The 11,146-nt window shown below is 49.7% G+C and overlaps 1 protein-coding gene across 1 annotated transcript in view; it reads right to left on the bottom strand.

The window, feature by feature from the left end:
• Window positions 1-1,084: 1,084 nt before the first annotated feature.
• The window catches only part of LOC107117530 (protein CYR61-like), a 12,122-nt gene continuing 2,060 nt past the window's right edge, over window positions 1,085-11,146 (bottom strand). Inside the window, 4 exon segments of the mRNA XM_015419672.1 lie at window positions 1,085-1,294; window positions 1,296-1,394; window positions 1,936-2,141; window positions 6,306-6,632. Coding sequence (XP_015275158.1) covers window positions 1,085-1,294; window positions 1,296-1,394; window positions 1,936-2,141; window positions 6,306-6,632 — 842 coding nt within the window.

The following is an 11,146-nucleotide window of genomic DNA, read 5'->3' as shown; positions in this document are numbered from 1 at the left end:
CCCCACCCTTCACTCGGAGTCTCAGAGCGGCTTACAAACTCCTTTCCCTGCCCCTCCCCACAGCAGATACCCTGTGAGGTAGGTGGGGCTGAGAGAGCTCTTTCCAGATCTGTCCTTGAGAGAACAGCTCTAACAGAACTATGGCTTGCCCAAGGTCATCCAGCAGCTGCAAGTGGAGGAGTGGGGAATCAAACCTGGTTCTCCCACCAAACTGGTCCCCATTCCACTGCCTTAGGACCAGTGTTCCCTCTAAGCTGAGTTAGTGTGAGCTAGCTCACAGTTTTTTAGCCTCCGGCTCACACATTTTTGTCTTAGCTCATGAAGGAGGGCTCCAGAGTAACCTAATTTATGCAGTAGCCAAGTCGCTCACTCACAACTTTGATGCCAGTCGCTCACAAAGTGGAATTTTTGCTCACAAGACTCCACGGCTTAGAGGGGACATTGCTTAGGACTCCCCCCCACACACACACACTACCATCTCCTTCTCCTGCATGAATGAACCAGGCCTCATGGGGCTGCTCTGAACTCAGTCTAGGGAAAATTAGAGTTACTTTGGAGGCATTGCAGAAGATTTATTTCCAGTTCAGCTGAGATCTATTTGCCTGGAGCGCAACTTCATTCTTTTCTATCATAGTGCCTTCAGGGTACCAGAGGTCTGACCAGCTTGCAGTTTGGCAGCTCATTCTAGTCATACTACGAAGCTATGCTTCCTTCTGCTTCCCAGCACCATAGAGCCAAGAACATAGAATTGGGGGGGGGCAGATTTCTTTGGTTGCCTCTTCCACTATTCACCCCAGGCCCAGTTCCAGCCTGAGCCTACCTGGACTGAAGTGAGAGACTAACCCCATTACCCAGAGATCCATTCCTCACATAGTTAAATATCCAGGTTCCCAGCACCAAATAGAACATTCCCCAAATACTGGGGAATTTGTGTACCTCCAAAATCCAGTATTTTAGTAGCATCTGTACTCATGGTAGCAGGCTATAGGGTGTCCCGGCTCCCTAGCAGAGGGGCCTCAAGTCCATGGGGTGATCAGAGCCATTTCAGAGCCCAGCTTGGCTCACGAGCTACTAGCAGACTCTGTTACTCCAGGAACTTGTGAATGTCCCCATGGAGCTGGTACTGGGGACCCATAGCAGCTTCACTGAGCTGCCAGCAATGAGCTGGGCCACACTGGCAGGTGTGTATCATCATGACGTTCTTGGAGAAGAAACTTCCATCTGGGCAACGGAAGGTTATGCTCAACGTGCGAGTGCGCAAGGGTACGCAACAACGTCCATCCAGACACCCCCCCACAATAGCTGGGTTGGTAATGGCGTGAGCTCTTGCAACCGGCATAGCTGAACCTCACCGGTTCCTGTACCTTGTTGGTCCTCAGGCACTTCTTGCCTTTCTGAAAAAAAGAGAGGGAAGCATTTAGCACAGCACATGTGGTCTCCTATAATTGAGAAAAGGGGTGCTAGGAAGGCTATGAAGCTAATCTGAAACTGAAAAGCACATTGCATTGTACAATTGGGGTTGGGGGGAGCTGACCTCTTTCCATTCCCATCTTGCCTAATCCTACAGACCATATTCATGAACACTTAATAGTCTTAGCTCTCATCTCGCCTGTTTTTCCTGACTGTCGCCAGCTCACATTTTTAGATATTCATGGCATAGACCCCGTTTCCCAAGAGCTGAATTGTGGTTGCGATATGGTTGCCACTTGTAGGCTGGGAAATTCCTGGAAATTTGGGGGCACAGCTTGGGGAGGCCAGAGATTGAAAAGGGAGCTCAGCAGGGAGATTACAGAGTTTACCCTCCAAAGCTGTCATTCCCTCCAGAGGAATGGCAGATCTGAAGATCGGATGTAATTCCGGAAGAACCGCAGGCCTCACCAGGAGGTTGGCAACCCTAGGTTGTGAGCAACGCTCTCCACACTCTTCCCACTTCACCTTTAGCTTGGTAAAATCAGGTTGCCCACAGGGCCTGATCTGACACAGCCGGGTCTCTTTGATCAGTTTGCACTGGGGGTTGGCACTAGTGATACGGGTGGAGATGCCGAAGCCGCAGCTCTTGGAGCACGGTGACCAGTCTGTAGTCTGAGCCAAGCACTTGTGCTGCTGTTTTGACACATGAGCCTGGAAGAGTGGCCTCCACACTGCAGAGAGAAGGAAAGCCCTGTTATATCACCACTGCACCCATGAAGGGAAAATGAGCAAATTTAAGTACTCCTGGAACCTGTGCAAGGTAACAGTGAGCTTGGGAAGGGAGCAAGACAAAGAATCAGACAAATGCAGCAGAACCACGAGCTATTCATCCTAAGCACAGCCTCCATCTCTGTAGACAAGTTGCTTCTGAACACCAGATGCTGAAGACAAAACAGGGGGAGACAACTGGCTTCCTGTCTTGCCGTGTACCTCCTAGAGGCATCTGCCTGATCACTGCTGGAAACAGAATGTGAGACTAGGCTGACCTTTGGTCTGATCTAGCAGGTCTCTTCTTATGACACGGGCCTATCTCTCTGCCTCCTGATTAGCTACACAATTCAAAATGTTAATGGCAGGAAGATGTGAAGACAAACCTGAAAAGTACTGAGACTTACTAGTGAATTCAGCTCTCATACTTTATTAGGTGAAGAACAAGATGAAAGTTACCGGCTCGCAGGCCGGCTTATATGTGCACTCAAACCCACACCCCACACCAGTGATAGGTTATTTACAGTGGCCGAGAGTTCCATAGGCTCTTGGCCGGGAGCCTAGCCCTCGGGTTGGTGCAGGCTAGGATCCGCTTGGCCCATTGTCTCTAGGAGCGAAGCTCGGATGCTTCACATGACCACGTGTAGACCTAGCCTCGCACGTGGTTGGAGATGAGTACATTACACCCCTCCCCCCTTGGTCCTAAAGATACCCACACACAAAGTCCTGCAGATAGTTGGGCACTTTCCTTGTTCGAGTGGAGTGGCGAGGTATGGGAACCGGGGCAGGGGTTGACACCGATGCACTTGGATGGGAGCTGGTCGGTGTTGGCGGCTGTGGTTCCTGTTGCGCCGCTTCCCTGGGAGTGGCCGCACTGTCTGCAGGTGGATTGATGGGAGGTAGACCGGGCGCCTCGTCTGGCTGGGCAACGGAATCTGGTAGCAGAGGTAGACTGGCCACCTCAGGGTTGTCCAGGTTCTCGAAGTCCTCCGGGTCATACGGCAGTACCCACCGGCGCAGCTGGTCGATATGGCAGTGGAGTATCTGGCTGTCCTCACTGGAGATCTCGTACGATCGTGGTCCCCTGACTCTTACCACCCGGGCCGGAATCCATGGCGGGCCCTGCGTATAATTCCTGGTGTAGACCGGATCCTTGGGGAAGAATCCCCTGGCTGCCTTGGGTGACTAGGTGGCCGGTTCTTCCTCCGGGGCTCGATCGGGGTGAAGGCGATCCAGCCGGGATGTCAAGCGCCTTCCCAGGAGAAGCTCCAGAGGGCTGCATCCCGTCGTGGTGTGGGGTGTTGTTCTCTGGCCGAAGAGGAAGGCTGCCAACTTGTAATCCTAGTTCTTACTGTCCAAGCAGCGGAGTGCTTCTTTGGTTGTCCGAACCATGCACTCGGCTTGGCTGTTGGTTGCAGGGTGGAACGGGGCTGATCTGACGTGGCAAATCCTGTAGTACCGGGTGAAGTCCTGGAACTCACTGGAGGTGAACGCCATGCCATTGTCTGTGACCAGGGTGTCGGGGATACCCTGGGCACTGAAGATGTGCCACATGGCCCGTATTGCTGCTTTTGAGGACATGGACAGCACCGGAACTACCTCCAGCCACTTGCTGTAGGCGTCCACCAGGATAAAAAATAGTTGACCCTGGAACGGGCCCACGAAATCCAAGTGCAACCTGGACCAGGGTCTGTGTGAGGACTCCCAGGCTCTAGCGGGGGCCCTGGGTGGCTTGGGGTGGGATTCCTGACAGGGCTGGCATCTCTTCACCTGGTCCTCAATGTCCCGATCCAACCCCGGCCACCAGATGTAGCTCCTGGCCAGGGCTTTCATCCGGACCACCCCCGGATGTGTCTCGTGTGTTAGGACTCGTTCCCTTAAGGGGGTCGGGATCACCACCCTGCTTCCCCATATCAAGAAGCCTTTGTGCGCAGATAGCTAGTCCTTGTGGGAGGTGAACGCCGTGAAGTCCGCCGCCCCCCCAGGCCTGAGGGCTACCCCCTTCTCACCCAGTCCAAGACGCAGCAAAAGATCGGGTCCTTGGCAGTGCGGCACGCTACTTCCTAAATGTGCACTGGCTGGTCGGGGAGAGCCTCCAGAAGCATGATCTGATGGGCGGGGGCCAGGGTCAGCTCCGGCTCCATTGCAGGCAGAGGAAGGTGGCTCAAGGCGTCGGCGTGTCCCATCGCTTTCCCTGGCTGGTGCATGAGTGAATACGCGCATCCTGCCGAAAAAACAGACCATCGGAGCACCCGGGGCAACGTCATCTGTGGGGTCTGGCGGTCAGGGGCCAGTAGGCCAAGAAGCGGTTTGTGGTCAGTCAGGATCGTGAAAGGCCAACCATACAGGTAATGGTGAAATTTTTTCACCCCAGCTACGATAGCAAGCGCCTCTGTCAATCTGCGCATACTTGCACTCCACAGACGACAAGGTGCGGGAATAATAAGCTACCTCCAGCCACTTGCCGTCTGTCCGGTAACTGGTGGCCCAGGACCACCCCGACCCTGTACGAAGAGGCATCACAGGTGAGGACCACAGGAAGCACCTCATTGAAGTGGCAATGGACCAAGTTGGAGATCAGAAGGTCCTTCACTGCTTGGAAGGCAGCGGCGTGCTCTGGCCCCCAGACCCATGGAATGTTTTTATTGAGCAGCCGGTGCAGGGGTTCCACCACTGCGGCCTTCAGGGAGAGAAAGGAATGATAAAAATTTAATAGGCCGTGGAAGGCCTGCAGTTTGGACTTGGATGTGGGTGGAGGAGCCTGAGTGATCGCGTTTGTCTTGCCATCGGTGGGGTGAATGCCCATGCTGTCCACAGCGAAACCCAGGAACTCCACCCTGGGCACCCCCAGAAGACATTTTTCCCATTTGACTTTCATGCCGGCGGAGTCAAAACGGTGTAGCACTGCCCAGAGACGTTATGCGAAGGCCGAGGCATCCGGAGTCGCGATGGGCACGTCATCTAAAAACGGCTGAACTCCTGGGATTCCTTTTAGGAGAGAATCCATGAAATATTGAAAAATGCCTGGCATGACCGACACCCCAAACTGCAGCCGATGCACCTTGAAAGCCCCCCTGTGAGTCGCTATCGTTTGGGCTTTGGCAGTGGCAGCATCCATCGGCAGTTGCTGGTATGCCTGAGCCAAGTCCAGTTTGCCAAAATCCAGGACCCCGCAAGTTCGGCTAACACGTGGCTGACCACTGGCACAGGATAAGCGTGGTCTTGGAGGGCCTTATTCAATGTGCACTTATAGTTGGCACAAATACGCACGTCACCGTTAGGCTCGACTGGGGTGACTATCGGAATCTCCCACCATGCGGAAGCAACCGGCTCTAACACCCCCTGTTCTACCAAGCGATCAAGCTCTGCCTCGATCTTTGGCCTCATAGTGATAGGGGGTGCCTGTCCTTTACCCTGATGGGGCGGCCGGCCGGGTCGAGATAGAGGGATAGGGGGGCCCTGGTGTAGCACCCGAGCGTGCCGTCAAAACCCCGGGGAAATTCGTTGCCACTCCCACACTTACCCCTATTTTTGTTCAGTGTCTCCCAAGTCCCAACATTGTCTCCTGAATGCAATATTGCCACAAAGCAGTTTAAGGAACAGACCCATCATCAAACTGCATTGTCACATAGTAAGCAGAAGGCTTTTAAGCCCTACAGTATAACTGACTTATAAACATCCAGATATGTCAACCTAATACATTGTTCCTTTCACTACCAGCAAGTGGAAGCTGGTAGTAAGGCACCCATCACTGGTGGAAGCTATTCTTTTCTTATCATGCAGATTTCCACTAGGCAGATGCCTCATGCAACTCTCTACTGTACAGTGCATTGGGGGGGATGGGGGGGGTCAAGAGAAGTATTCATAAACAGCAAATAATTCCCCCTAGCATACATCATGTAAGGCTCTTTGGCTAAGTAACCTCAGATCTCCAAAACACCAGTATAAAAAAACATGATTGCCTGTACGATTTCCTTTGATGGGTTTTCAGAGAACTTCAAATACAGACTCTGAGACTTTTACATGTTAACATAGCAAAGGAGACTGAAAGCATCCCATTGACAAAGCTTCAGTAACAGCCCCCCACCAGCACAAGTGCTTTGCATCCCTCCCCCCAGCCCACTTACCTGGTAGGTTTTTCCAGTGTCCACCTTCGTCCACATAGATCAGCTCATTGCCATTTGCCTCTCCATGCCAGTCATACTCAAAGGTGATCCCTCCATACTTCTTGAGACCTTCGCTGCACACAAACGTCTTGCAGCATTGACCGGGTACCTTAAGGAGCCGGAGGCTGGAGCAACCCAGCAAGGTCAGAGGCAGCTCTAAGGGGCACAGAGGCTGGCAGCCCACAGCCCCATCAATGCAGGTGCACTGATGTTTGCAGTTGGGCTGAAAATTCTCTCCGTTTTGGTAGATGTGGCCATTGTATTCACAGGTCCGGCCTTCTTGTTTGGCTAGGAGGTAGGAAAGGGGGGGGGAGATGTACTGATGTATGTTATTCTGTCTTAGGAGTCAAATAAACAATATACTCAGGCACTCAGACATGAGGATGTGCAACAAAGGCATATGGATTGTGTCCAAGCATGATGGGATAGTGTTGGGCAAAACTACCATGCAAGAAAGGCCTTGGTGTCCAAATGTTCTGAAGGTCAGCCCAGCAGTCCTCCATCCTCTCGCTGTATGACCTTCATGGTCATTAGAAAGCAACAATAGCCAAACAGATCACAGAAGACCTGAGGTCAGTTCCTACTGTTCTTAAGACAAAACCCCAGGCCAAACCAGGAAGAATCTGTATCAACAAAGCTTTACATAGTCTGCAGCTGTGGATCAGGCCTTTGGCCCCAGCATGAGAAGTGGGAGTAAGGCACCCACCATTGCCCAGCAGAGTAGAGTTGTTAGGGGTCATGTCAACTAGAGAGGAGTGTTTTCAGCTTTAAATAGCTGTGTGAAAACAGGATATGAAGATCAGCTTGCAACAGTCTAGGTCTGTGCTGGAACTGGGGAGACTTCAGCTGGCAGCAGAACCCAGTGGAAACTCAGTGAGACCGAGGTCTATTAAGACCTGGCCTTTGTCTTCCTGTCTTGTAGCTCTTCAGCCTGTTTTCCACTTGCTCTCACCTTAGCACATGTATTCCTGTGGAGCTATGACCAAGCTTCTCACACTTTCCAGTGGGGCACAAGTAGGCTTGCCACCACAAGAGCCCCAAAACAAGAACACATTGTGAGATCCTAAGATGATGATGTATTAAATTCATGGGAATTTCAACAGTGACCAGGTAATATATTAAATTAAAGTTGTTTTCCCAATTATGGTACAAAGGAGCACTTCGTTTCACTACTAAATAAGGAACCGTTCCTTAACATAAGAAGCAAGCAGAGGTGAAAGGTTCAGAAACAATCCCAGATACAGGGACTGCGGTGTGTCTATAAAATATAATAGACACAAGGAAAACTGATTGTCCGTGAGAGAGAGGGCTTACATATTGTTTGTTGTTAATGGGCATGCTGAAAAGTACTGGGTTCGCCGCATGGAGGACTCAGACGACAACATACTGTAGCACACGTTTATTGTACTTCACATAGACAAAGATTAACTCTAACGGCCGGCAGGCCAACTATAGACAACACCACCCAGCAACCCCCCATTCTCATTGGAGGGTCTGAATGTCCCACCAACGTGGCTATTGGTTGGGGCTGGGGGATCCAGGATCCAAGGTTTCCATTGTTCTAGGATCCAAGCTCTTACTTGTGCCGCGGACGCCTGGTGCGGGTCCGCGTACATAACACATGCCTCCTAAAAATAGGCCTGCAGGTGAGAGTGCTATCCTTTTTTAACCTATACACCTTAGGGTGGACGGGCTATTTAACCTACCAGGAAATTCTGGGATGTATGTGTGTATTTGCCCTTAAAGTCTGCTAGCAGCCAAGAGTAAGTGGAGTCAGACTCCAGCAGCTCCACCAGCTCTGCAAGAGCTGCTCGGCTCAGACCCTTCAGCAGCAGCAGCAGCAGTGATGGGGGCCAGGTCACCCGTTGCCTCCTTCTGCACTGCTGCCACTCATTATGCATGAGCAGATGTCCACTATCGGTGCTGCTGTCAGGATCTGAGCCAAGTGGACCCTGAAGTGCTGGGCTTTCAGCAATGCAGGGGGCATTCGGTTTGGCTTGTCCTTGAGCCACTTAAATGCCCCACTTCCCGTGTACACATCTGTTCACCCTGATCCTAAAGGTCTGTGGCAGAGCAGCATTGCCAGCATGGTGTAGTTAGTAAACAGTCAAATTAGGATCTGGCCCAGGTTCAGATCCCCACTCTGTCATATACACTTGCTGGATGACCTTAGGCCAGTCACACATGCTCAGCCTAACCTACCTTGCAGGGTTGTTGTAGGAATAAAATGGAGAAGGGGAGAACCTAGTTGTGTCCCCATTGGGAAGAAAAGACGGGTATACGTGAAATAAAATAAAAATATATAATATTTGTGGGTTTTAGCATTGTTTAGAGAGTCTTTACTTGATGGCTGTTATTCTTGTACCTTGTGTCATGATTTTATTTTTTTGTCTGTTTTATTGTAATGGATTATTTTAAATTCTTGCTTTTAGATTGGAGGCCTACATTGGTTCAAAGTAAAGAGGTAATTATTTTAAATAAATCTCCAAGACAGAATCCACATGAAGTGGGGCACACTTACCAGACCCTGCATATGAGATTTCAGGAGATGGGAACATATGTCAGTACAGTACAATCGAATCAGAACCCTATTCATGTGTATTAAATGGTGCTTACCACCAGGAACGTGTTCATAGGATTGCAATGCAAGTCCATTTAATTCAATGAGTTTAGAAGTGTGTACTCTGTTTAGGAAGGACTATACTGTAAGAGATACTGAACAGGAGATTTCAGAAAAGGAAAGGAACTACCCCCCCCCCAAAGGAATGTTATGTATTTACACAGAGAACAATCCCAATTACAAGCACATTGTGTTTATGACCCAATTTCCAGATACAAAAATACAGAGGGAAAAATTATAATCCACAAATTTTAAAAATCCAGTTCAACATTACTGACAGTCAGTATAACTATATGATGGTCAATCAAGCCTTTCTGTATAACAACATTCACAACACTATGACAGAATGCTGCTGAAATTGCCTGTTACAGTCAAAACCCAAGGTGGGCAGTAGGCCCCTCTCCCTGAGTTTAACTCAGACGATAACAGACTCATTTGTTATGCCAACTTCTCCAGGAAATTCCTGGAGACCCAATCCAAGTTATCTACCAAGGAAAATTGGGTGTTTGTGGCTGTGCGTAAGTTCTATACCAGTCTATACAGAGGTCGGATGGCGAATGAGACGCTCGGCTATATCCCAGGAAGTGAGACAACACGCTAGTCCTTAAATAAATGTTGTCTTTACTAAAGGTTTCTTATTCCAGACTGACAGGAAATTTCACACGGCCTGAAGAGGGCAACTTCCTCAGCAAAACAACCTCATCTGCTCTGGATTGCCTAGAAGCTCCACCTTTTCTGATTCTGCAAACTGGTTTTCGATCCCGCCAGGAGAGAGGGAGTGGTTTGCCCTGCAACCCCCCCTGGCATACCTAAGGGGGTGTGTGTGTGTGACAGGATGCCACAGAGTGCCATCCACATTCAAAGGGAGCCACAAGAGAGTCCTATAGGTACTCTACTATCCTTGGAGATCTCATGCATCCATCTTCCGCACTGCTCCCCACATGCCTGTGGACTACCAAGCCTCTTCTCCTACAGACAGAAACAGAAAACCTTTATTCGGCATAACATAGATAAATCAAACAAAGGAAAAAGTTAAAGGGTAGGTACAAGGAACAACATCAACCAATATTCCCAATATCTCAAAATACAAGGCAATCCTAGCATGGTTTACAAGGTTTACAGGATAACTCTTTACTTCCATACATGGGTCAGAAATTCTGCAACAGATAGCGTTATTGCTGGGCTCTTGTCTGCTAGAAAGAAATTTAAATCCCTATCCAGAAAGTCTCTCTGCGAAGGGAGAAGAGGGCGAATCAAAATATTGCGCATAACGGAATATTTAGGACAACGAAAAAGAATATGGGTGACAGAATCAGGTTCCCCAAAATTACAGTTGCAAAGTCTTTCCTTATACGGAACACCCCTGTATCTACCTGAGACCACTACTGAAGGGAAAAGGTTAAACCTTGCAAGCATAAAGACCCTCCTAAAAACTGGGATTGTCAAATTGGCAATATACGGTACCATGGATGTATGTGACGGAAAGAGGGGTAATGAGTAGGGAGAGCAAACCCCAAGACTGCCAGCATTAATGATCTGCACTTCTATATCCCAAATTCTCCTCCTGACCACCTGCAAGATTGCTACCTCACCACAGTTATAAAGGGGTTCCAGGTCAATACCTAGGGTACCCACCTTTTTCACTATGGCCTGTGACCACTCTGATGTATAAGGGTCAGTTAAAAGTTGGACCATTAGGCTAGCAGGGGGAGATTGAAAGTAAAGCCGAAGCCAACATTTGATCGTAATGATCCAAGCCCAAGATTCTACCAAGTGAAGGCCCATTTCCTTGTAAAGAGCAAAGAGAGACACTGAGTTGGAGACACCAAGAATCCTGCGCAAAAAGGTGGAGTAGATGCTCTCGACTCTCCCTCTTCTCCTAAATCCCTAGATTGGTGCCATTTCACTTTTCTGTTTTCATTGATCCTAAGAGATTAACCCATTAATGGCAACATAGGATATGATGAGAGCTCCAGAGCTGCTGCTCCTCTGGAGGAAGCTGGAGAAGATTGTATCTTTGGCCCCACACACAAGCTGCTGTCATCAATCCTGAATGGGGGCTCTGCCTGACCCCCTCCTTAATGCCCCCCCTTCCTCCTCTGGTTAAAAAAGCAAAACAAAACACGGAGTCATGGTACCCCTCCAGTCGGATTTCCAAAGTCTAATCACTACATCAGCAGGC

Source organism: Gekko japonicus, unplaced genomic scaffold (assembly GCF_001447785.1).
Source record: "Gekko japonicus isolate JY-2015 unplaced genomic scaffold, Gekko_japonicus_V1.1 scaffold255, whole genome shotgun sequence".
NCBI lineage: Eukaryota > Metazoa > Chordata > Lepidosauria > Squamata > Gekkonidae > Gekko > Gekko japonicus.
This window is presented reverse-complemented; position numbering and strand designations above follow the sequence as displayed.